This window comes from Myiozetetes cayanensis, unplaced genomic scaffold (assembly GCF_022539395.1).
Source record: "Myiozetetes cayanensis isolate MyiCay16 unplaced genomic scaffold, myiCay2020 scf3, whole genome shotgun sequence".
In the NCBI taxonomy this organism is placed as follows: Eukaryota; Metazoa; Chordata; class Aves; order Passeriformes; family Tyrannidae; genus Myiozetetes; species Myiozetetes cayanensis.
The window spans coordinates 68,063,306-68,091,259 of NW_026087521.1; the positions used below are offsets into that span (position 1 = coordinate 68,063,306).

The 27,954-nt window shown below is 42.8% G+C and overlaps 1 protein-coding gene across 1 annotated transcript in view; it reads right to left on the reverse strand.

Annotated features, from left to right (window-relative positions):
- ATXN10 (ataxin 10) overlaps nt 1–27,733 on the reverse strand; it is a 66,161-nt gene extending 38,428 nt beyond the window's left edge. Inside the window, exons 1-5 of the mRNA XM_050323316.1 lie at nt 27,625–27,733; nt 25,356–25,547; nt 23,841–23,923; nt 7,555–7,651; nt 6,483–6,647 (exon numbers count right to left, since the gene is read on the reverse strand). Coding sequence (XP_050179273.1) covers nt 6,483–6,647; nt 7,555–7,651; nt 23,841–23,923; nt 25,356–25,547; nt 27,625–27,713 — 626 coding nt within the window. The 5' untranslated portion in view covers nt 27,714–27,733. The remainder of the gene's footprint in view (nt 1–6,482; nt 6,648–7,554; nt 7,652–23,840; nt 23,924–25,355; nt 25,548–27,624) is intronic.
- Nucleotides 27,734–27,954: the final 221 nt, after the last annotated feature.

Consider the following 27,954-nt stretch of genomic DNA (forward strand, 5'->3'; position numbering starts at 1 on the left):
ATGGAAAAAACCCAGCAGAGGCATAGGGAATCAACTTAAAAGTGGCATGCTGGGGAGTGAAGAATTAATTCAAGAGTTTCTGAACACAAGTTTGACAAAACAAGGCTCCCCCAAAATCAGGAGCAAGATGTGCTTCACCCGAGCTGCCGTCACACCTGAGCCGAGTCACCAGCAGAGCAGTCCAGGGGAACACTCCCACTGTCCAGGGCCAACGACTCACAGCCACCCACCCTAAACCTTCCCAGTGGTAACACCTGACCTTATTTTTCAGATTTAAATAGGAGCACAGGCTTAGTCTGGAGCTGTGAAAGGAAGCGGCACAACCCTCCACACTGTGCAGAACACTCAACTTGGCCTCAGTGTACAAATTCCAGCTGACAATGCAGCAGAGTGCAAGTGCATTCAAGGATACAGCCTGAAGTCCCACTTTTTTTCTGTGGTAGAGACTATGAATTAAAATCTTAATTTTCATGTTTAACATTACTTTGAGGAAACCTTGAAATCTGCCTTGTAATTAAAAAGTGATCCATAATTACCACGAAAAAGACCTAATGCTCCCAGGTGCACATCCCTGGTCATGACTGCAAAGAAGGGCCAGGGTTCAGTCATTCCTTGGCTCTACACTCCTGTATTTACACACATTTTTCACATTCACTAGACCTCTACTGCTTGAGGAGCTTGCAGTGTTTCAGACTTAAGTTTCTGCTTACCCTTTTGATTTCATGACACAATGTAACACCTCAGAAAAGAGAAGCTGTGGCTGCCTCATCTGTGAAGTGTCCAAGGCCAGGTTTGATGGGGCTTGGAGCAACCTGGGCTAATGGAAGGTGTGTCTGCCCATGGCAGGGGGTTAGAAGCAGATACTCTTTTAAGGTCCCTTCCAACCCAACCATTCTGGGATTCTATGAAGTGTCTGCTTCTGTATTTAAATGTCTCTTTTACCTTGCCCACATCCTGCACTACGGCATCATGAAGAATAGAGCATGAGCACATTTTTTACAAGAGTATCACCAAGAGATAACAGATAAACTATTAGTGGAGAAAAGCACTTCCAGCTCTTTCTACCATGCCCAGAAATTTTGGAGGTAGCTAAGCAAGGATGCAGCAAACTCACTCCAGTGTCTTTAGTCTCAGCTCTGTTTTTCATTTGGGGCAGGGGAAAAGAGGATGAAAAGTAAGCCCATCCACAGCCCTAAAATAAAGACATTCAGTTTTGGGTTACTGACTGAACATGGCATTTCAGATGCACACAAAAGGCTTTGGGAGGAGATCGAAACTCTCTTTGGGGACCAACAGCAGAAACACTGGGATAAACTGAGGACCACTGTAATTTAGTGAAGGAAATGGTGAAAATTAAAGCTGTTATGCAAGCGTAACACAGGAACAAATGAACAGTGTTAAATCTGCCAATTTTCTTAACTTTTTAAAAATTGTTTGGTCAAAATCCTAAAAAAATCCAGTGCTTCCATAGCAGATAAATACAGGAGGAGATGTTCAAAGACTTTCCAACAGCACAAGGCCTGTATTGTACCAGACTGAAGCTGAGAAGCAGCCAAGACGACGTGGTATGAGCTGCATTTGCACTCAGTGTATTCCAAATGCCCACTAAGATTGCTCCAATCCAGGCTGGGTGCAAGTAATCAGCTTCATCATCAAATGTCATGCTCCACATTAAGTTGATTTGATCCCATTAGCAAGTTTAGAGAACAGGCTCCTCAGTCTCAGAAAATGAGGAAGAAAACCCCTGTAAATGCTTTCAAAGTACGAAGAACTAGCCACGGCAATTCTCTACTTGATCAGCAACTTTCTCTTTCAATCTCAAAACCAAAAGCATTTTTCATCACCCTACAATAATGCCACTATCCAAAATATTTAGTAAGAAGTAAGTAGCTATCTTTTTACTGTAATTTAACTGACAAATGTAACAAATCATCCAAATTTTGAAGCAAAAATATAGAAAATTCAGATGGTTAACCTTTCAAAGCCTTATCACCAGCCTTTTTAGATGCTTAAAAAGCAATGTGTCTCATGAGGAGCTGTTTGGAACCAGAGCATATTTTAGAAGCAGAAGTATATTTTGTCCTTGTGCAAGAAAACAACCCTGTCAAAAGCATTTAATAAAACCAATCACAAGTATAAAGCTATTTACTAACAAATGGAACATGCGTTGTCATAATATCTCTGTAAAGGAGATAATTCACTCCACTCCAACACCAGCACTTCTCACTCAAGAGAAGAATAAGGACACCCATGCAAGGCTCAACCCCGTGTCACAACACTCCTCTCCTGTGGGCTGTGCTCCAAGCACTGAACATCCTTCCATCTTCCAAAGGCATTCCCACAATGGAAGCATCCTGTCCACAGGCCATGGCAGTGGACATGGCAAGTTCAGATTATGTGCAACAGTTCTCTGATTCAGAAGACACTCCCATTCAATTTGATGCCCACCTCTGAAAGGCACTGAAAAAGGATTTATTTTTACTTATATGTGAAATTGAAACTATTTTTTTCTGAAGAGCTCCCAAGAAAAACTGGAAGATGATGAGCAATAGCCAATAGCACTTTGTGCTAAAAGCACTTCCTGCTCCCCTCTCTCCACAACACACACAAGAAGAAAGAGGTGACAAGATAATGAAATGTGTGAGGCTGGGCTTTGAAAGATTGAGGAGATCTGTGCCAATTCACTGCTACTGTAAACAGAACGTAGAAGCTGCTCAGATCTCTACAATTAAGGAAACTTTTCCCAATTGTCAGTACTATTTAAAACCACAGTTGAACTTGGAACCTGCAGAGTAATTCCAACTTTCCTGGAATTAAAAAAGGAATTACTTTCTGGAGAGGAGAAGGAGGGGTTGGGGGACATCCTAAACTGCCCAACAGAAGAAACAAACCTTCCTTCCCATGCCAAACAGCTGACCACACTCTTAATATCACTCTTCTGGAAGCCAAAAGGCACATTATGCCTCTTACTTCAAAATGGAGGATTTTTCTCCCTTGCTCTTCAGGAATCAGAAATACCACCTGATTTTCCTTTCCTTATTAGCTACACTGCCCCACCCACACACTTGGAAAAACTGATGACACAAGGTATACTCTCATCTCTAATGGAGGCACCAAAGTATTTCTAAAATAAACAGCTTTTAGAATACACATTGGTCTCGGTTAGAATAAATTATAATGTAATTTGGTACTACTTTTTCCTAATTATTTTACAAAACACATATGTTTGCAGGTCCAATATTCTAAAATAGATCTCACATGACGTTCTGTGCTGGTTTCTCTTCTAAATACAGCACCTTCCAAACTGTGTGACACACTGTGCTGCTGCTGATTAACACAGACCCCAGAGGGAGTGGAAGTGGATGTCTGGAGAAACACAGAACAAATACCTTTTAAAGGCTCCATGATTTCCCAGAGCCTAAGGCATAGCTCTCTATATATTTAAGAAACAGCTTCAACTGAAAAATCAAATAAAGGGGTAGTGCTTGGCAAACCTTTCCAGCACATTGCACCTTGGGAAGAAGGAGAGAGAGTTTGTTACAGAGGGCTCTCCATGCCTGGTAGAAATCCCACAGAAAGAGGGAGTAGGGAATACATTTCAGTTACTGAACAGTGTATTCCAGCTCTTTTTCCTAAAGGAAGGATGTGTCCAACTCCCTGACAGTGTTTTGTAGGCAGCAGCTGCTGCAGGCAAGCAGCACCGGAAAAGGGAATTACCTTGCAGAGTAAGGATGTTTGCTTATGTGTTTAAGATACTTAAACATTAACACATTTAACTGTTGGAGCAAGTCCAGAGGAAGCCACAGAGTTGATAAGGGGACTGGAGCAGCTCCCCTATGGAGACAGGCTGGGAGAGTTGAGACTGTTCAGCCTGGAGGGGAGAAGGTTGAGTGGAGACCTCACAGCACCTTCCAGGATCTGAAGGGATCCTAAAGGGAAGCTGGAGAGGGACTGTTCACCAGGAACTGGAGTGACAGGACCAGGGGAACAGCTTCCCACTGACAGAGAATAGGATTAGATGGGATATTAGGAAGAAATTCTTCCCTGTGAGGGTGGGGAGGCCCTGGTAGAGGATTCCCAGAGCAGCTGTGGCTGCCCCATCCCTGGAAGTGTCCAAGGCCAGGTTAGACAGGACTTGGAGCAGCCTGGGCTAGTGGAAGGTGTCCCTGCCCATGGCAGGGGGTGGGACTGGATAAGCATTACAGTGCCTTCCAACCCAAACCATCCCATGATTCTGTATGTTCAACTCAGTATGTCAGCAGCTCAGAATGAAATCCACGAATCATTAGAGACACATTGGAAAGATGGAAGATACAGAGAAGATGAAGTAAGGCCCTGGAAAACCTGCTCATCCCTTTGAATAGAAATGTAAGATGAAGAGAGGGGTGGAGGAAACAGAGCCACAAGATCACAGTTGAAGAGACAGATCTGCTGCTTCTGGCAACTAAGTAACACTCAAAGGGGAAAAAAAAAAGTCTCAAGAGGGTGGAAACAACAGAAGTAAGAGGTTTAAAAACTTCCCATGTGCAAGGAAGCCTTTTAGAGGGAATGCTAATCCCAGATCTGATCATGAGCAGAGCAAGCTGCAAGTAGTAACAGATCATTAGCTGCCCCTGAAAGGGAGATAAAACAAATGCAGTATTAGAAGAACAAATGAAGGCAAAGACATGGGGGGAACAGGTATAAGATGAATCACAAAAAGGCTCTAGAACAACTAAGATTCAGAAAAATCAGCCCCTTTAGAGCAAGGAATTCTCTCTTTCCCTTTCAAGGAAATGCTGTTTGAACACCTGCTCAATGTTTGATATTACACTGGTGCAATGCACTTTTTGGGTTAGATTTTGCACTTGTGAATGCACCTGACCTGTGTTGACTTGAAAACAGTGCCAACATTCCTGAAAGATTTCCATTTATAATTCAGACTGCACAAACTGCCAAGAAACATACTACAAACTCATCACTTTTTCTTTCAATTGGAAAACCTGATAATGAGCTCTGAGACTTTACAAGCCAATAAAGTACTAGGAAAGAAAACCAAATGTATTATTTTCTTAAGGGCTGGAAGAAATTCCATTGCTTTTCCCCATACAAGGAACTGAGCATTCTGACAGGAATCAGAGGGCAAACTTTCTGCAACTGCCTTATGGCAGGGCCAGGGTTACTCTTCCCACTCCTCTCTTTACCTTCATCAGGGTCTTTTATCTTGTATAAAACTTTACCCCTTTTTAACTTGAAGACTACCCTGAAGAGAGTTTCCCACCCACATCAAACATCCACAGTGGAGGTAAGACATTTTCATCATAACATCCACAGAATGCACTTAAGACTGGGGAGATCAGGGAACTGGATCCCTCAGCATTCATTTTGATGCTGCATTTATTCTGTAATTACCATCAAAACATAAATTTACCACCACAGCTTTCATTACTCAGTCAAAACACATTTCAGCCTATCAATACATAAAGAAAATTAACGATTATCAAGATAATTATCTGAAAACCAACCCTTCTGTTACTGCAAATGACAAAACTAGACTTAGCTTGCCACTTCTGCAACAGAAGTCTCCATCACCTGACCCTGAAATTTAGTTTGCTTTCTGGAAACTATTTGTGTCCTAAGCAAATTGACCTTGTCATAAAAAAAGCCCAGCCACAAACAAATTTAAAGTCATTTTTTCAATACAAAGGCAAACTATAAAATGACATTTGATTTTCATTGTCATCTTTACTCTGTTTAGAGACTTTCTAAACAACTACTAAATCCCCGACAATTCTTCCTAATTAAATTTTGAATTTAAACATGACCTTCAAAAGAATACTACAAAAACATACACACCATTTTTTTTCCCCTGGGAATACATCACGTAACAATGAGTTGAATGTGTGTCCTTGCTGTGCAGAGCAGAACACTTACCAAATGCATAACTGACAACAACATTTACAAGAATGGTCATTAGCAAAAAAAAAAAACCCACAAAAACTCAGCAGAATAAAACCATTGATTAGATGCCTTAAAGTATGAAAATAAAGATTCACAAACAAAACTTGTTCTGTTTTGGTATAAAAATGATGGCATGTTGCACTAGACAACAGATCTGTTAACAGAAAAAAAAAGAAAACCCCCAGGTTTTGTGTGGCACTCCCAAGCTCTACTCATACACGTGTTCCTTTTCTGTGCTAACTTTAAAAAATCTCCACAGACCAGTACACAGATATAAATTAGTTTGCATTCTAGAACCCTGTTACATTAAAAACAGAAAAATAGATCATTTGAAAATTCTCTTATTCTGTATATCCTCAACAAAAAATGTACCCTTATCTTAGCAACATTCAAAACAGCCACTGAAACTATCATGAAAATTTTCTCTGTACTAAGTGGCTAATTCCTAAATATATCTTCATTTACCACTTAGCAGTGACACAAATGCAGACATTTGAACACAGAGATTTACACCAGGAAAACACAGCTCTGAAGATACATACGACCACTCAGACTCCAACTGCTCTTTGTAGACTCTCAAGACGTGCAGAGCCACAGCCAAGCTCCCGGGATCCAGCAGCTCTCCCACCTTCTCCGAGTCCAGGCAGGTGAACAGGACCATGCAGCAATAGGCAACAACCTTCTTGTCACTGTACGTCAGGCACATCCTTCCAGAGAAAGCAAGGAGGGAAGAGCATGGTAAATGAGCCGGGACAAACAGGCCAGTGGCACTCAGGCCACTGAGCTGCTCTCACAGACAACCACGAGTCTGTCTCTGCCGGAGAGGGATGGAATGCACCCACAGAGAGGAACACTCCAAGTCCCAGCTGAAGGGCAAACTTGACAGGAAATTTAAAAAAAGTCATGCTAAATTAGAACTAACTGAAGAGCTAGAAATGGAGGGAAACAATAATAAACTGCTTCTCTCTTCATAAGGTTTCTACACCCAGTGCTGACAAACAGGCTTCAAAAACCTGCTCAGAGCAATTATCAAGTTGAACGGAAGTGGTTTTGTCATCAGCTCACTATGAAAAGTCTGGGCAAACACATCAATTACACTGCCGTGTGTCTGCACAGAATAGTTTACATAGTATTTCATTACATAAACATCATGGAACATCAGGAAGATATTCTGGTGAGCTTTGGAGGGGGACAAAAGGATTGGAAGACACAACGATTAAGGAACTTCTGTAAATTCCGCGTGACCAGCAATACTGAAAGGTCTGCACAGGAGTGAGAAAAGAAAACGCTGCCTTCTTGGAAATGAGTACAACTGCTTCAAAACACATCTGAAATAAAGCTCATGTCTGAAGCCCGTCATTCAAAATAGAGTTTTCTTCCAGTTCCACTAAATTAAATCAATTTACGGTTAGCGTAGAACAAGCAGGTTTTGAAAGGTCCTGACCCCTGCGGTTGACTAACAAAAAACATCTACAGGATATGGTCTCAACCATCCCCTCCTCACCAAAGTTATTTTTCAGAGTTTCATGGTGCAAAGGGCACAGCCACCATGTCCAAGAGATTTGAATACAACCACAGAAATGACACCAGAAGAAAACCCGCATCCATGCTTACAAGAAAAGATCTGGGAAAGCACACTTCCAAAGGCTATTCTGGGAATCTCCATTTCCTGCTGCAATGTTTCCAAGAAACTGGAGACTACAACGAAGAGCTGAAAAAAAACCCCAGAAAATAATATTAACAGGAATTCAAAGCAACACTAATACATTTCATATAAATGACATTTCAGTATTACAGACACACAGTGCAGAACCTTCTCCATGAAGATTCAGGTGCAGGATTTCACTGCTACTGTACATAAATATTTGCATTTTCTCTTCTAATGCAAATATTTTACGAAGTGTTTTAGAATTATACACAGGACTTGTTTGAATATTAAAGACTGGCAACTGGTGATGACAGAAACTAATTGACAGTTCCTTGCTGCTCACATTACATTCTGTTTAGCTGGTCAAATCATTAAAGAATATGATGATGTACTCAATACTTGCTAATTTCTATCCCAGAAAAATCAAAGCCAGCACTCCAAGTTACTTTGCCTCCAATTTTAACACTGACCTCAATACGGCAGATTTCTGCTCTTACTACAAGGGATTTATTCTAGTCTCCTCTCAATAAAGGTTTAAATATGGCAAGATATTTCACCACACAAGTTAATATCCTAGAGCAGCCAAAAGGTGTAAATTCACAAAAAAGAAAAGCATGAACCCACAGACCTCACAAAATTAAAACACTTTTGTTGGCCCTATTGGCAGCTCTCAATAGCCTGGCCCTTGTTAACAGGCTGGCAAAGAAACTTCAAATTAAATGTTCAAATTCAGTTTAAGAGATATTACAAATATCAACCTATTACAGATGGAGGTGGCTGACATTGCCAGGTTCTGCAAATCTAAAATTAGGTCTCTTGGAAGGGTATTGTGCCAGCTGGTAGCCAGATTTCCTACAGAAGTCTGGGCATACATTCCCTTGGGAACAAGAAAGCAAGTCAAAAATGAGGTCACTGGGTCTTAGGGAATAGTAACTTTTCCTTCTATATAAATATATAGATTTTTAAGGCCAAAATATCTATGTCTTATCCATAATGCACTTTGAATCATATTCCCCTCTAGTTCTGAGGATCCCTGTTCTCTCCCTGCACATCTGCAGTGTTTTATTATTTCCTGCTCGTCTCTGTGTTTCTGCTTTTCCTGCCCATCTGGTTCCCACCCTGCTGACTCAGGAGTTTTCTGAGGGACAAGCACAGGCACACCAGAAGACATTTTATGGGAAAAAACCCAAAATGGTAGCAAATCCTAGGAACAAGGTATTGCTTCCCTTAGGGAATTCCTTACCCACACTGTGAGGAGAAAGGCCTCCCAAGGATAAAGGAGGTTGGCTGATTATACTCAGCCTTTCACTGGAATTTGCTTGACCTTTTCCAGCTATGAATTACCCTTAGAGATTAGACATTAGAGATTAGTCTGTCCAAAAACTAATACAGACTAGGGAAAAAATGCTACAGATCTTTTAAAGTTACCATTCTTACTGCACAGACAGTGCTTTTCTCCTCTGCAAAAACTTCATCGCCATAAAATCATAGAATCCTGTAATCATTATGTAGAAAAGACCTTTAAGATCATGAAGTCCAACCATCAACCCAGCACCATCATGTTTCACTACAAATCATGGCCTCAGGGGCCATATCCACACATTTTCTGAACACTTCCAAGGATGGTGACTCCACCGTTTCTCTGGTGGAGTCACTTCCAATGCTTGACAATCCTTTCCAGGAAGAAATTTTCCCTGATATCAAATCTGAACCTCCCCTGGCACAACTTAAGGCCGTTTCCTTCCATTGCCTTTCCACATCCTTAGAGCAAAAGCAAGAAAATCTAGAAGCCGATGAAGACAGCCTTCCATCTTTCCATCTGCTCAATGTGCTTTCTGAAAAGGGGAGGAAAATGGAAAAGAAAGAAAAAGAAAAAAAACTACAAGACTATTTCAGTTTTCCCATGAAAATGTACAGATCTTTATGAATTAAAAACCATTACCAAACACTGACTTAAATAATTCTGTAGCTATCAGCACAGCTAAAGCTTAACTGAAAAAATGTTACTCTGTGTGTGGTCAACAGGACTATTTTTAACCTGATGGTCAACCACTGGGAAATTACATGTACTAAGATGTAACTTCTGATACACAGATAGACCCTAGAGCTGAAGAGATTTCCGCCCTCAGTGAGACTTCAATGGTTCCTGTAAAAGAAGGGTGTTCTTTGGCAAATGCAAATACACAGAATGCACCTTTGCCTTCTCAACCAGCCTGCAACGGGTTATGGACACTTCTCTAAGTTCTGCAAAAACAATTTCTTTGTACAACGGTGCAAGAGGTCCAGGTGGAAACACTGACTCTTTAGCTAATGAATACTGGTACCTAAATGTTTGTCTACATGTCAACTGATCTTTTAGAGTCACTCCAGGCCACCCATGCAAGAGGTGAGGCAGCAGATACTCAATGGTCCTGCAGGAGGATGGTTTAAATGCACTCCAGCAGTTCAGTACCTTCAGCATCACAGCTCCCTCTGTTCCTTGCAGTCCCTTATGATGACACAACAGCTGAAACAGGCTCTAGTGCACGCTTTTCATTTCATTATTAGCTTGAAATTATATCATTTGATAACTATATTATATGGTCTGAAGGAAGGGACCACAGTGGGGCACGTGGTCCCACCTCCCTGCTCCAGCAGGCCATCCCAGAGCACATGGCACAGGATTGCATCCAGATAGTTCTGGAATATCCCCAGTGAGGAGACTCCTCTGTTCAGTGCTGGGTCACTGCCCAGCAAAAAAGTTCTTCCTCATGTCCAGGTGGAACTTCCTGGGCATCAGTTCCTGCCTGTTGCTCTTGTGCCATTGCTGGCCCCCCTGAGCAGAGCCTAGGCCATCCTCTGCCCCCTCCCTGCAACCCCTGACACACATGGATGGGGTCCCCTCTCAGTGTCTCCTCTGGAGGCTGAACAGCCCCAGCTCCCTCAGCCTTTCCTGCTCCCAGAGATGCTCCAGTCCCCTCATCATCTCCAGCCTCTGCTGGACCCGCTCCATGAATCTCCACAAGCCTGACCTGTATCTTTCTCCTCACAAAGACATCATTTCCCACAGTGTCATTTGCAGAATTGGATTTTGTATTAGATGAAAACTTAATGCCTGAAGTTCTTAGGACAAAGACTTAAAGTATTAGGATTTTGAAATACAATACACTGTTTCCTTCTGCTCCACATGGTTGGAACAGCAGCCCTTGAACTTGCTCACCAATCACTTTGGAAAACCTTGACAGCAACTGCAGAGACTTAAAACAGTCCTAAGAGATTTCTTTTTATTTGGGGCAGACAGCACAGTGATAGCTGTGATCCTCTGCCTTTACTCCAATTACAAAACAAACAGAGATATAAAATAAATCCAACCAAAGCTGTACAGCATCACTGGGCAGACTGCACACATAGGGCCTGCAAACCTGCATGTCTCATGCAATGCTCTGCTAATCACTAACATGCAGGAAGGGTAGAGCTGGAGTGCCCTCTTTGCACAGGGCAGGCACTGAGGCTGACAAGGACCTGGAGCACATCCCACTCTGCCAAGCGCCCTCCAGACCACCTCTCCTTGTTTGTAAACAGTGCAGAATGCTCTGTGATACACTGCCACCCCTGGGAAAATAAAACCTCCACCTCAGCAAAAGGTGTAGACCTCTATTACTACAGAATTTGAGTTTCCACCACTATCATCCGGTCATTGACTTGTTTCCTTGTGGCTGCAAGTTAAAGCAACTTCCAGTCATAAAAAGAGTTATTTGCCTCTTCACCACCATGAATCATACCACAAATACTGATGAAAATGTATTTTCCTTGGAAAACAGTCTGTCTAGACTACTCAAATTGAATGTCCAATACATATATGGGCTCTGCCATTTAACGTTATTAAAGTAGTGCTCAGTATTTTATTTCTGTAAATAAAATGAATGTCTAGCTACCGATTTGATTTCCGCCTTGATCTTCCTGCACTTGCTGCAGTGCAGACTAGTAACCCACTTTTACCATCTGTGGAATACCAGGAATGTTGTGTTTAATAAGTTTCTGCTCCCTCTCCTCATCTCCTCCACCTCCAAAACAGAGTCGGACTCTTAATTTTTTTTTCTTTCCCGCCAGAAGTGCCAACTCTAATATTTCCAGAACATTCCAAGCACTGACTGGACAACCTCTCTGTTCTTGGAAGATAAATGTCTAGGCAGAGTATCAACACTGTGTTCTGACTGAACAGGAGAATTTGATTCAAAGGCAAGTGAAATCCCCACCACGCTATCAGGAACATGGAGTCACAGATGAATCAGAAGAGAGCTGGAAGAAACCATCAGACCACGCATCAAATCAGCCTCTGATGCAAATTAAGTTCTAATGAAGTCTCACAATGGGAGACTCAAAAAAATTTATTTGTGCATTTACTAGGAAGGAAAAGAGTCAGTTTGACAGACCATTGAGGACATGAAGTTCACACTGACTCTGATTCAAACAGCATTACCGAGGCTTATTAAATACAGTAATATTAAATACAGACATTTTCTTTATCTCCTGGTATTTTAATTGCATTGTTTTGTTTTTAGAAAGTAAACATAAGTGTTCTCATTTCTTTAATAAATTATCTACTAAAATCTCAAGGTATATGATTGGGACTCCTGTTACATCCCTACAAGCAGCAAAAACACATGCCTGAGATTAGTTTCCTATGTGAAGTAAAACACGTCTAAGTGCTTGCAGACCTGGAACTGCATTTATAAGCTTCCTGCACACATTAGCATGAAAATCTTGTTCTTGAATCAGCCTAAAAGCTGAGCCTAAATCTAACACACATTGTCTCTTTAAAGACCTTGCTGTAGCAAAATCAGCAAGTTTGAAGTACTGGGGAGTCTCAACCTGAGCTTAAATCATGCCACGAAACCAAGAAAAACAACAAGAAGGACTGGCCACCCACTACGCATTACTCGTGGTGTCTGACCCTATGACACACTCCTACATGAGACCTTGTATAGGTCTGAAAAAAAAAGTGAAAAAAGGAAATTATTAACAAGTAAAATACTAACCAAGATTATGAGCAAATTTCTCCAATTATTTTTGATGGCATACTGTGGATGTTGTTTTATTTAACCCCAAATTCCCACCTAGTGTTTATACTTTCCCTCAAAAAGCTAAAGGATCTTTTTCTGTAAGTCTGTGGAAAGGGTATGGGACTTCCTCCTCTTCCTTGTAGCATTAATATTCTGCATCTGCCTAATAAATGGACCATGGGCCTTTTGCAAGGACAAAGAATGACAAATATACTTACATTAAATATTTTTACTTGCATATCCACATTAATATACAGCAACAATTTTAGCACCTACCTTTTTGTGCATTACCATTTATTTTTATTAATTTTTGATACCAGTAAAGGCAGTTTGCCTCTTCTCATAGCCATATTATGGTCCCTTTTGTATCACACGTGCTGTATTGCCCAGAGGATAGAAGAAAGGGAAAGAACTCGATGTCTCTTGGTAAAAATCATGTAACTCGGCAATATTCCCTAAAATTATCACCAAAAAGTGAATGACAGGTACAAGGCATTTCTCTCCAAGCCCACAGCTGGTAGCAAAAAAAGGATGTTGCAGAAGGGGAAATAAATGTTGTAGCTTGTGGCTGAAAAGCCACAGTCACACAGCTCCCTCTTTTCCACCAGAACAATGCTCCTGTAACTGGAGAGTCTGGAAGCTGTGCCTTGGCAATGATAATCAAAAGGTTGAGAGAATGCCATGGTGAACTTCTACACAATTATAACCCCTTGGATTTTTATCCTAACAAGCAACAGTTTATCTAAAGACAAGCAGATGCCTCCCATTGTTCTCTCTGCCCAGACCTTCCTCCAGCTTTTTTCCATCCCCTTCCATCTTCACTTTTCCTGAAGGAAGAAGTGCAGCATCCTTGGGCCTCTGTGGGGGGCTCTTTAGAAGGGGTATTTCCTCTCAGCACATATGAAAACAGTTCAGTTCCTCTTCCCTGCATTATATTTAGGATATTCTGTCTTTAGTAAGCTCTCTGCAATTAAAAGGTTGGTTTGCCCCTTTTTTCCCACCTTTATCTTGAGATCCTGATGTCCCTGCTGGAGAAGACACGGCAACCATATTAAATCTACAGATATTTCTGCAAGGTTTGATTCACATATATTTATGTAGATCAAAACCTCCCTCATTATGTCTCTTGCTGAGACTATTTGCTGGTAGGGTAGGGGACAGTAAAGAACAAGGAAGGAAGGAAGGAAGGAAGAGAAGGGCTTACAGAACACTGTATTTAGAGATCCACACAAATATATGCATTACTGTTCATTTCAAGCCTCAACCAAAGTAACCAGAAACCATTCCAATTAAATAGACATCAGCAAACTCCTATTTCCTTTGTGCTCCAAGTGGATATCAGTCCACATTAGAAAACCACTATGCATGTGGCATAAATCAGCAACATCTTGGCAGGCTGTACTAGAAAGCCTCCAAATTGCAGGAGCAGGAGAAAACCAAACCAGCCCTACACGCTGTCTGAAAGCTGTACCAGCAAGGGGAGCAGGGAGCCCACAGGGCAGCCCACTGACCTGCTAATTGTGCTGCCTGAGGGATATTCCCTCAGGTTGGTCTCTCTCCTAGAAGGAGCAAATTGCTTTACACTGACATTGAGACATCACCACCTCTGCCTCCCAGTACAGCAATCAATGAGTGCCATGGGAAGGACACCTTTGACCATCAGTACAACAAATACCAAACTGTCAGAAAACAGCAGATTTTTAGTCACTGTTTCAAAGTCTGTTCCCAGTGCCATCCATGCCATCAGTACCTGGCAGGAGAACCTCATTAGGCAGGATCTGGTCTGTAGTTCAAATTGTACCTCGAGAAGGTGCAGAAATAAAACATTTTTATACTCACAGTCCACAGTAAATAAAATAATTCAGCTCAGCACAGCTTAAATGGAGAGAGACAGGACAAGGGGAACAGCTTGAAGCTGACAGAGTAGGCTTAGATTAGATATTAGGAAGAAATTGTTCCCTGTGAGGGTGGGGAGGCCCTGGCACAAGTTGCCCAGAGAAGCTGTGCCTGCCCCATCCCTGGAAGTGTCCACATGTCCAAGCTTGGACAGGCTTGGAGCAATGTGGTCTCGTGGAAGGTGTCCCTGCCCAGGGCAGCAGGTTAGAAGTCAATGAACTTTAAGGTCTCTTCTATCCCAGGCCATTCTATGATTCTAAATCAGTCAGTCACTGCAGAAGCAACAGGACTGAGGTAGAGAATCAAGCCCACAGAAGGAAAAAACCACTACCAAGAACCACAGGATTCAAACACAGTAGGACCAGATCTAGGAAAAGGTTTTAAAATGAGAGGGACTAATAAAGGACAAACCACAGCAAACCGGAGCTTACTGCATTTCGACACCAGAGCCTGTGATGATCCAAGCCCTGCTGGAGGTTGGAAGCCCCACTCTCTCTCCTAGGGCTGTAACCCTTGCCTTAGGTGTTCCACCAAAGTCAGCAGAGACAGAGCAGTTGTACATGTAGGACTGCAGAGCAGGGCAGGACTGGAGGACTGTGCACGTGGTAACTCCCACAGCCCAGCAGCAACTCCTGCCTGCACCACCAACCAGCCAAAGGGCAACTGCCCACAGCCAGAAATCCCTGTGCTCGCCTCCCACCAGAGATGTTTCTGGTAGATGCTCACACTCACAAGAAGAGCTCAGACTTGGTTAAAAAAAACCCAATAAATTAAACAAAAAAAAAAAAAAGAGCCAAACAAAGGAACAAAAAACCCCACCCCAACTGAACAACCCCAAATGGTACAAAAGAACAAACCAATTACTTAAAACCTTCCTGTCTGCTAAAGTAGTAAAATGCTCTGAGCTATAGTAATTAGGGGATAGCAAAACTCAAAAAAACAGAGGATTTTCTCAAGCTATGGAAACATGAAACCAAAATCCCAATACAAGTGCAACTAGCAGTTTACTCCTACCAGATAGTGTATCAACTGATTGTTAGGGCACACACTCTGCAAATGCTACAGAGACCATGAAAATCCCAATATTATTTTTACAGATTGGAAAAACACAAAGGCCAAAAACAACACCAATAACTCAAATAAAAAACTCATGCTTATGTTTACATAAAAGTTTGATGAGTATAATATATTCGTCACGCTCCCACAATTATTCCCCGAAAATACTATAAATATTATTTTGACAATGTAATTATAGTTTTTACTTTAACAGTGGTAGCAAAGTGTTGGCACCAATCCCCCATACAAAAAGCCTAACAGACAAAGCAAAGATCACACATAGGAAGCTGGCAACTCTTAGGAATATTCCTATGTCCCTTAATCTCATGGTTAAAAAAAGTCTGTTAAATTAGTATCTGGTTTATTTAAGCTGTAATACACAAGTAGTTTTAATTATGCTAGCAGTAAGCAAAAGGAAAACCCCAAACACAAAAAAATAAATGGCAGTGCAGATTTTTAAATCCTCTTTATTTCCAAGCAGCTGAGAAATGCTCCTTTCCTGCTGCTGTTTGGGAATCACCCCCACGCACTGTAGGTCCTTCTGGGAACTGCTCTCTTCCACTTCCTCTCCCTCAAGAAAAGCCAATATGAACCTAAACTGACAAATGTCACCCATTAACAGTTCATGATTGGCCTCTATGACAGGTAAAGTGATTCCAGCTTTACAACCACTCACTCATCCCACATAAATCACCACCTACCATGACTCCTACAAAAAACTCTGCAGCACAAGAATTTCAGTAGAACCCTCAGAAACAAAACAACAACAGCAACAATCCCCAACAAACAGCACGCCTTCTCCTCCAGAGATAAACACAGGAGGCACTGATGTGGGAAGAGAGGCAGGATTAACTTTCCTTCCTTAATCCTATTGGTTTAACAGCCATTGTGTATGAGAGTCTCCAGGACACAATTCGGAAGTTACAGCTTCTCCAAATCCATATAACAAAGCCTGTGTGAAGAAACGTGTTCAGACAGCTACAGACCCAGGCCATAGATAATAAAACTCAGGGATGGTTTCCCAAATGCACTGGGTGAGCTCTGAATATCTGCTCTACTATGATGTCTGTCCAGTCAAAATTTACAAAATGTATTCCATAACACCTCCAGGCACGCTTTAAAATATTTATTTTTTATATCATTAGTGGTGATTTGGAATGTAACCATTCAGTGCAACAGGATTAAAGTACTACAAAAAGCAAAGACAGCAAAATGCAATTTTTTAAAAGAATAAAATAGAAGAATGAAAGTTACTGGACAATACATAAAAGACAAGCACAAAAGAGAGTGACTCCTTTGGTCAATATTGGTATTCATTAAAGAAAATTCAGGTTCCATAACTGACCACTCTGTTTCTCTTTCCTGTTCATTTAAAATACACTGCTGAATGACCAGGCATTTCAAGTGACAAGGTACACACTAAAGTATCAAAAGTGGGGGGGGAAATAGACTGTGATGCCAGTAGATAAGCCATAAATGCTCAGATTTTCAAACTAATTAAGGCTTAAGTATTCAGATTTTCCATCTAACTGGTTCTGCAAAGGTACCCCTCCAATGCACTCCAGAAAGGTCTAAGTATTTACTTCTAGCTCATTGTCCTACTGCCAACACAGTCTTTTTAAGAGGACCAAAAGTAGGAGTGCTGGTGCTGCCACTGCCTTCTAGGGGAAGAAAACAAATAAACAGATAAATACTGACAAGAGACAGAAAATGGTTAAGGACACGTGGCTGCCCATTAAAGAAAGAATACAGGAAAACCAATTCAGCATGGTTTGGCAGGTTTGAGGCCATCTACCCTCCCTGCCCTTCCCTATCTTCCAAATTAGCCAGTCTCAGTTTTCCACTGCCATTCCAATCTGCCAGTGTTTCAGTGCAGAACTGGGAAAAGGTCAGAGCAAAGAAACATCTCCTGGTTTGTTTCACTGAGCCATGACAGAACCGAAGCTTTATTTCTCCCAGCCTCTCTTAAAGAAGTAGAAATCACTGCTATCACTTCACTGGTATTCACCCATTTTTGCTTTCAGGAATGCTTTTGCAAACAGAACAATTCAATCCTGTTTTACTTGAGTTCTTATTGAGAAAAACCAAAACATTTGATTAAACATCTCCTTTTCTGTAAATCTTTGACAATGACTTTGAATTAACAACTTTTTAGAAGGGAGAAGGTACCCGGTGCAGCTGCTGAGAATCTTCCCATCCATTTACAGGGATCTCTCATAACAAAACTTCAGCGTGATTTTCTAGTACTACATGAACTCCTACAGCCTATAGTTCAGTGGCTTTTGAAGCACCGCATGTCTTCACCTTCAAAAGCTTACAAAGAAATCAAGTATCCTCCTTTGCTCAACCCTGGGATGTTCTTCTGCAGACTTCAGGAGAGGTCTTGTTACTTCATTAAAGATTAAATGCTTCCATCCCATCTGGCTTCTGCAAGAAACTCATCTCTGAACCTATACATAGGCCTAGGTCCCTTAGATCTTATTTCTGAAGCACATCCACAACCCCAGGTTATTTTTTTATTTTTAATGTCTACAAAGGAGTGATATTTTTACTTGGACAGAGCTTTGACTTCCAAGGTTACTCAGAGCTGTCTCTTCTGTGCTGACAGATTAAAACACACTTTCCAAGGTCACTTGCTTCCTAGACAAGGAGCCACCCCTGAAGTACCAAGGGGTAACTGGGGTTTTCATTAACTAAAAAAATATGCATTAGAGTTGATCAGGTCCAAACCAGCCAGAGCATTTAACCACCACTAACTGAGGCCAAACCCAAGGGATTCCCAAGGGATTAATAACGCTCCTGGTGGGTAGAGAGAAAAGAGGTGGCAGAAAAGGAGAGAGAAAAAAAAGAGAAGAGCTAAAAAAGGAGGAGAGGAGAAAAAGGGAAAAAAGGGAGAGAGGAAAAAAGGCAGGAGGAGAAAAGGGAGGCATGAAAAAGGGGAAGAAAAAGGTAGGAGGAAAAAAAGGCAAGGAAAAAAAAAGTGGGAAAAGAGGCGGAGGAAAAGGTGGCAAGAAAAAGGTGTGAGGGAGAAGAAAAGGGCAGGGAAAAAAAGATGGGAGGGAAAAAAGGCTGAAAGCAAGAAACATTTTTTTATAGCTCCCTTGTAAGAACGTGACATTTGCAGTGCTCAAAAAATGTTTAAAACCAGATATTCCATATTTTCTCACACCTCCTCCCTGAAGAAAGGAAGCATGAACAGGTGTTAGACACCTGATATTCATGTTGCTGAACATCCTACCAGAAAATGCTCAAGTTACCATAATAAGCACAGTATTAAAAAATTTACACGGGGTCATCTTTCAGCACTGCATTTAAAGGAATGCTTTAAGTTCTGTTCTGAAGAGAGTATCTGTAGCTGTTTAATTACACCTGAACACTCAGCAGAAAATTGGAAGCAAAGTCAAATTCCTGTTCAAGGATATCATCCACTACAATTTACCCAAAGTTTCTAGGCTTTGTAGCATTCAGAGCAGTGAACACCCCAAACCTTACTCCAACAGCCAGCATACCTGGGCACTAATTTTGGCTGAGATCCCCAGCAGTGCCGGTGTCATGAACACAGGGTGATCACATTTTGCATCAAAAAATTCTGCATCAGCCACTGTGTCTCCAGAAGGACAAGGGCAGGGATTGTGCCCCCGTGATGTGTCCAGTTCTGGGCCTCTCATAAAAGACATTGAGGGGCTGGAGCATGTCCAGGGAAGGGACTGGAGCTGGGGAAGGGGCTGGAGCAGCTGGGGGGACTCAGCCTGGAGAAAAGGAGGCTCAGGGGGGCAGGGGGGACCTTCTGGCTCTGCAATTCCCTGACAGGACGGGGGAGCCTGGAGGGTGGGGGGGGGCTCTCCTCCCAGGGAACAAGGGACAAGATGAGAAGAAACACTCTCAAGCTGTGCCAGGGGAGGGTCAGGTCGGACATGAGGAATTCCTTCCTGGAAAGGGTGTTCAGGCACTGGCAGGGGCTGTCCAGGGAGGTGGTGGAGTCCCCACCCCTTGGAGGTGTCCAAGGAAGGACTGGATGTGGCACTCAGTGCTCTGGGCTGGGGGACAAGGTGGGCATTGGGCACAGGGGACTCGATAACCTGGGAGTGCTTCTCCACTGATTCTGGGGTTCCCCCATAAACACATTTTGAGGTAGCTTACCCTGGTTGCTTAAAACCCAAAACTTCAGGGCCACGGCATCAGCACAGCACACTACCACCAACATCTGTTGGTTTAAAACAAGCTCAGCATCCCCAGGAGCCTGGAAGTTTGGAATGCTGGAGCCATGCTCAGAGCACCTTGCAGGCACACACTGAGAGCTCAGTTCTGCTCAGAGAGGACAATCACCTCATTCAGAGAACTTGCACAACAAATTGTCTCACACAGGGCAGCTATCAGACACTCAATGCCTTTTCATCTGAGAGGGTAGGAAAGTATTTTGGCAGGTGAATCGTTTTTAAGCAATTACGTTGGAATTCAAGGCACATTCTTCAGCATGGGCAGTATTTTGAGGTGGTGAAAAGTTTGAGATGATCTGTTTACAAACAAAAAGATTAAAGCTCCTGTGTCCAAGCTGGAGTGGAAATAAATGAGGATCAAATGGGGCATGCCTATAGAACATAAGTTTGCTGCAAAACACACATGCCTTCCCTTGCAACTTACTATCTTTTCCTTTTTTTTTCCAGATTTCAGAGGTGAAACCTAAATTCAGATCTCTCACTCCAGAATTTAAAGATCCATCATCTTGACAAACCTCAATGTACCTTCCCAAAGTTCTGCTGGATTCTGCTGGAAAGTTCAGGATTTGCCATAGGAAAAAGGAAAAACAAACCTAACCCCCCAAGACACATGCAATGAAGTGAAGGAGATTTTCTGCTTGGGCTTCTGACAAGGATATTTCCTATGTCCGCTACAATCCCAAACATACTGAACTACTTCTTAGCTCTTAAGAGATGTGGGTCTGCTTTAAGTTCAGATAAAGTTCATCTGGCAGCTTCATCAGCTACTCCTCTGGCAAGTGCTTTTTGCCTTGGTACCCAGAGCAGGAAGAAAAAAAAAAGGTTATGAGGAGACTTTTCTTCTTTCAGTTAAAAAAGTAACTAAAACAAAAGGGATGTGGTGAGAGCACTGTGAAAATTCCACTAAATCTACATTCTGCAGAGACTTCATTTTTTCCCTATGACTTAAAGTAAAAAATCGAGTATCTCTGCTCCCAGAGAACAAGGGACAAGATGAAATAGCCTCAAGCTGTGCCAGGGGAGGGTCAGGTCAGGCCTGGCCGTGGCACTCAGTGCTCTGGGCTGGGGCACAAGGTGGGCATTGGGCACAGGGTGGGCTCCAGGGGCTGGGAGGGCCTTTTTCAATCCTAATCATTTCATGATTCTCTGAACCCTCTGCACTCATCCAGCTGTTGGGTTCACTGTGCAACTCCTTAGAGCAGGGTCCCTCCTCCAAGCAGTAGAAAATTGCTCAAGACAGATTCCTGCTATTCCTCCAATTATGAGAAGAGACACGAGGCTGTGGAATGCAACTCAGAGTAACCTGGGAAGGAAGCTGGGAGAAAGAGTGAGGACCAACAGTCAACTGCAGCAACACCTTACGGGAAAGGCCTAAAACTGTTTGGGGTTTTTTTAATGTGAGTATGAAAAAGAAAGGAGAATATTATTACAGGGTCAGCTGGCTTGCAGGTGGGACTGGACAACCCTTAGAAGCCATATGTAAAAATTAACTATTTATTTTTAAACCTATCTGAACCCTTAAGAGCTATTTCAGGACAGGCACTCCAACTCACCTTCAAGTTTTCTGGCCCACTGCCTTATTATGTACTCAAAACAACAGCTTTGTCCATGGCTGACTGGGACAAGTACTTCACAAGCACACAGGAATTTTTTTTGGTACCATTAAGAAAGAAAAAAAGAAAGATATAAGCTGAAAACTCGCAGTAGAGTTGTTTCAGTAAATATATTGAAGTGAGGAGCCCAATTAACCACATATATAACACCTGGGCCTAATATAAACTATTTTTAAAGTATTTCTCCTAGCAGAGAAGATGCAAAGGATTCTGGATTTAATTGAATAACTACTAGCAACAGTTTTTAAGTCACACTACTTTGCACAACACCTTCTTTTTGGCTGCTTTGATCACAGCCCCTCCCTCAAAACCACCACACTGGTCACAGTGGCGGCCACAGAATACATACTTTATTTCATTTCTGGTTTTATCCATTTCAGATTGTACTACCCTGAACCCTCCTACAAAAATTACCACACCACTCAGACTTACAGACTTTCCAGGGGATAAGAGTGCAAACATACCACAGATCAGGTTAAACCAATTTTTCAGTCTGCAGGAAGAATTTTCAGTCTCGTCTTCATCAATACAATAATGCTGGAACCTCATATTTACTCAGCCTACAATGATTTGCTCTGGGAATTTTTCACAGGAACATGGTCTGAAACACCATTTAGTGCTGTTCACACTGCAGTACAGCATTGCCTCTTTCTCCTTCTATTTTGTTGCTGTGGAAGCAACATGAAGAAGGTACTTTAAAAAACCCGAAGATATAAACAGGCATCAAGAGGGATCATCCAATCCAAGCAGCCATTTGAGGGAGGAAACAGGACACATATCTGAGTGAACAACTTGAAATATTCCAGTTTACACCTAATTATCTGCTAGAACAAAATACACATGCTACTCTAGCCCTTTGACCTGATTCTCTATATGAAACATGAGGGAATCATGAAGCAGAATTATAGTTAATAAACACAGTACCATTTACTAATTTCATGTGTTTCTTTTGTTTCAACAGTGCTATCCAAGCCAAATTTAGCAATTTGCTTCGCTTTTGAAACTACGACTAATAATCCACAGTCGAACTGAACTGTTCCCTTCTGAGGTACCCCCTGCAGCAGGAGCTGGTGCTCGAGTTTCCACTTAGACCAAAGTTCATCAGATCACTCAGCAAGGAATTAGCAACACTTGCTTGTTTAGAATTTTGCTCCATCTCCTGCAGCTGCTGGGCATCCCCTCTGAGCCCACCTCCCCAGGACAGCTTTTGGGACCCTCTGCTGTCCAAGGCTCCAACAGGGACAGCATCAGGCTGGACAAAGGCAGCATTTCAGCTCCCATCACTTTGATCTCACTGGTCTACAAAGGGGTTCCCAGTCCTCCTGTGACATGGCTTGAAAGTCACTCCTGGGTGTCATCAGTTCCCCCTCTTCTTGGCCACTGAGCAAACCCTCTTTTAGCCACCCACAGGGCTTACAGTTCTGGCCCTCCCACACCGAAGGGCCATGCTAGCACCGCTGCTCCTTCCCTGGCAGCGGGATTCCAGTAAGGGGTGCAGGAGTGACCCTGGCTTAAGCACAAAGCCTCATGGGCCTGGAAGGCTTCGTTTTGAGCCAAACACAGCAGCAAAAGGAAACCCAGTGTCCTGGACCCACTGCTCCCCCCAGCTGCAGAAAGGTGTTTGAAGGTAAGGTACTTAGGACAGCTGCTTCACTTGCTTCCACAAAATGACACAAAAGCTGCAGCGGGAACCCAGGGAAAACCTCATCCAAGGAATGGGAATGAAAAGAAATAAAAGTGGCAAGACAAACCAAATGTTCCTCATCACTCTCTGAAAATGCCTTAATCCAGTGAAATGAGTTTGGGAGAAATTAGTAGCAATAACTACCACTAGGGAGGAAGGGCTCTGTAGTTACATTTTCTTTTCACTGCATAGAAAGAAAAAAACCACCCACTAAGGAAACATGAACACTACTCAAATCAGCACTTAATTCTTGGCAGGTATCATCCTGACTGGACAGCAACCACCATGCACAAGTGAAAGTTTAAAAATCATTTTTAAAAAGTCACAGCCACAGTCTGCTTCCTGGAATCAGATAAATTATTTCAAGTTTCATAAAAAAAAAATCATTTCACTGCATTTGCATATGGAATAAAAAGACAATAAAACGGCAGAACATATTTTGAATGAAGGTACTACAAGAACTTTTCATTTTTGCAATCCAGATACCCTGGCTCATTTTAAAGAGTTTCCACATATCTTTCCTTTAACAATGTACAGGGAACAGTTCATGGAAAATACAACTGGACTAGACTTGAGGTCAAGATTTTTTTCAAGCAGTGTAAGAGAGGCTCCCCCTGATTCTTAACTACAACTGAAGAAACAATTCACCTTTATCAAACAAACACATCAGTAAAGTGACATCACAACTCCTACATAAAAAAAATATAATACAGGCTATACCGTTAACAAAACCCCCAGCCTTACCAGGCAATAATAATTCTTCTTTGGCTTGCATTCCATGAAGCAATTTGATCAAATGGACAGATGTAGAGATGAGACCCAAGTTCCTATTTTTAAATTGAGAAAAAAAAAATAACAATTTGCTCAATATGAAATACACTCAAATAAAATTAGGAGGCTTTTACCCAAAGTTAACAGCAAACCTTTAGCCTCTTCAGGATCTCCAAAATAAAAACCAGTTTCTACTAGTTCACTGCCTATCAGTAGCCACATTACTGCCACCAGAAGCAAATCTAAGGGGTTTACAGCATCAGCCTGCATTCTAACAATTCTGGATACAGTACCTTCAGAGCTAAGTACCCTTTCCTCTCTTTTTGTTATTCTTCTAACCAGATGTTAAAAATTAGCAAGTTATTCCTGTAATTTGAACAGCTTTACTTGTGTAAAAACTTTGCTTTGTCAGAAGGCCGTCTAGGGAAAGAGTCATGTACAGCACTTTGTAATAAACTTGGAGGCTTTTCAATGCCAACAAAGCAGTTTGTGACACCATCAAAAACCAATGGGGCCAGCTCAAATACACAACTCTCAGAGGGAAGCAGAGAAGGTCAAGTAAGCATTTATCCTTCCTCCAGTGAGGAGGAATCATAGGTGCCATCTCAGAATGGTTTGCGTTGCAACTTTTGTGGCGTTAACAAAACTCTGCCCCAGCACAGAAGCTACGACTTGGTCCCAGGGCAAAATTACATTTAGTTCAATAAATCAAATTTGACAAGTCCCAAGAAGCCAAATTTGAAGACTGTAATCCACAGTAATTCTTTGTGATCCAACAAACTTGTAACAGGCCTTTGGGGTTGTGTGTTTTTTTTTTTTGGTCAGTTGGTTTGAGGTTCTTGGGGAAGATTGGGGCAGGGAGAGCGTTGCTGTTTTGTTGGGGTTTTAATAAAAAGCAGCCAGACTACCAGGTTTTCACTAACTACAGCTGGTTGTATCCCAAGCATCCCTGCAATGCTGCAAGAGACATAGGCAAAAAAAAAGAGAGTCTAAATAACTTAAGGAGCCAGAATGACTTTTCCTCCATTAATATCAGTTTGCCTGGGCATGTATCACGGTTAATATGCACAAGTTCTACATGCTGTCCTTTGCCATGAGGGCCAGACAGATCTAAATGTACCTTAAAAGACATACTACTCCTGTAACTGATAATTAAGACTATTTACTCATTCATTATGTTATCCAAAAAATTGAAGAAAGAGAAAAAAGGGTATTTATAGAGTCAGGCTTCCAACAGGCTTATATCATTTGCATCATCAACTTGTATTAAGGACCCTTGTTCCATTATTCAGGAGGGCCCCAAACTCTGACCTACAAATGGGCAGCTATTTTTGTTTCTTGCACATTTGATTTCAAGTGATTGTATCAAGCAGAAAATGTCAGTTAATAAATCAACAGAGCAGTGTCAAATAACAATCTCTGTACGAAAGCACACAAAACATCAGAAGGTGATAATTTTTCATGGGTTAAAACAGATGCTAACTGTACCTCATGAGGTGTTGGTTCCTGGCACACTCCACACAGGCATTCCTCAGGCACCTGAAGCACTCGGCTACGAGCAGAAGGCAGCTGTCCAGATCTGCCTGCCCACAGGAGTCCTTGCAGCTCTGCTCAATGGAACGTGAGGCACTCATCAGGATTTCCAGGAGATCCCGAAATACACTTTCTTCTGCCATTTCTCTGAAATAAATAAATTTGCAGTGAAAAAGAGAAAAAATGCTCTGCTGCCAAAAAGAAGTTACACTTCTTACTGTAAACCCGAAGATGTTTCTGCAACAACCTTTAACTATTCATAGTATACAAAGTCTTTCAAGTGGACAAGGAAAATACATCACACAATCCTCCCACCAGTGTTTTCAGAAAAGGGGCTGTAGAAGAGTTCCATTCCCTTAGTATTCCCCATGACTTTTCAACATCTCTTTGAAATTTTAATGAAAAGGAAAAAGTCTCCCCAGTGCACACAGCTGGCTTGTTTACACATGACACTACTGCTTTAAGAGGAGATACTTTAATTAATTAACACAGTTCAGGTGTCCAGCATTAGACCACAGAATCATGAAGATCCTGAGTTGGAAGGGGTCCACAAGAATCATCAAGTCCAACTGGAACGGAGATGAGTTAAACACATGACACACATTGCTAACTCTGATATCACATGCTGGTGAAGAGGAGCCACACCAGAGTTCATGGCATTGCTAACGGAAGTTCAATCAATTTGCTCATCCAATACTTCTGACAGGGTCAGAAAAGGAAATCCAGATGCAGCCTCCCTGAACTTTAAAGAGAATTGCTGTGTAATCAAGGTCAAACAGAAGAAAGTGAAATGAGACCAAATGTAAAGTAGCACTAAATAAAATGCTCACACAGAAAACTCTCCCTAAAGCCGAATTTAAAACTTTCTTGATCAAACACTTGTAGATGATACAGTATTACCTGTGTTCTGCTGCTCACTCAAATGTCTAAATATTCACACAATTAGAAATTCTACCTCCTCTTTCATAAGTGATCACGTCCATAAATCAAACCACAGAATCACTGAGGTTGGAAAAGACCAAAAGATCGAGTCCAACATTAACCAAACACTGCCAACTCCACCATGTCCATACACGTCTTATCTATAATCCCTTAGACATGTCTGGAGACATCATTTCCCACCCCTGGTGCTGTCATGTTTTCTTTCCTAGACTAAACAAAACTCGTTCCCTCAGTCTTTACTCACTGTTCACATTTTCTACGTCCCTCATAAGACCTGTTGCTCCAACAGTGACACTGCTATGTTTGTCTGTATCTTACTGGTAGCACAGTGCATCAACATTGAGGGCTGCCAGGGTGTGCAGGAAACTTACAGAGAAGGGAGAGCACATGGGACTGGAAGACACAAAACAGTGCACATTAACAGCCCTAAATTGCTACAACATTGGATTTCAGATTCCTGGGGAGTATGTATTTCATTCTGCAGTCTCAGAGCTCATCAAGAACAATACACTTACACATTCTCCATCTACATTAAAATATTTAAAAACCCACCACAGCATCACCGAGGATTATGCGGGGGAAATAACTACATTTTACAGTCGTGCAGTACTGGGAGTGAAGTACCAAAGTGGCACAACAAAGACCAAAACCAGAGCTGGCCCTCAGCCATAATGAAAACAGTGGAGCTTACATAACCTGAGAGGTCTGGAATTTGGTTTTGTTTCAGGACATAAAATATATTCGTGGAAATGGAACCTTCCAATTCGCAAGAAGTGGTGCAGCTCCTGCCACTTCCTGACGTGCCAAAACACTGCTCGGTGCCTGGGGCAGCTGTCCCCATGGGAATGCAGCCCGGGAGACGTGTGTCTGGCAGAGGAGCCACGCTCGGCAGGAGTCCTCAGGCGTCCCAAACACGCATAAGTGTGTTTTCTCCATCGAGCAGAACGATGAGCTGTGAGGCAGCTGCGTCCTTAGACACTGACACTGATCTAAAGTGGCAACACGCAGCGGATTCGCTGCAGTTTCCTTCCCATCAGCCTATGCCATGTGTTGGACTATCGCACGGAACTGGATCCGTTTCGGCCCCCCCTGCTTTTGGCAGGAGCCGGCGGTCAGTGCGGGCCGTGTGAGCGCCCGGCCGGGCCCCGGGGAAGCCGGGGGTGTGCAGGTGTTCCACGGCGGAGGCTTCTGCGGCCACCGAGCGCCTCTTTCCCGGTTCCGCCCGGGGCCGGGCCGGGCCGCCCCGGGGACCCTCTGCCGGCACCGCCGCCCCCCCCGCTACCTGCGCCGCGGCTCCCGGAGCAGCCCCGACAGCGCCCGCACGCTCTCCAGGCGGGCCAAGCCCAGCGCCGCCGCTCCCGCCACCGCCATCACGGCCCGGCCCGGCCCGCCCCCGCTATAGCCCGGCTCGGCCCCGCCCCGCCCCCTCCATGGCCCCGCCCCGCCCCCTCCATGGCCCCGCCCCCTGCCCCCTCCATGGCCCCGCCCCGCCCGGCCGTGACGCGGATGGCGGCGGTGCCGCCCGCCGGGCGGAAGGAGTTCTGCGGGAGTTCTGCGGGGCCGGCGGCAAAATGGCCCCTGAACAAACACTAAAATACATACAAAAATACAT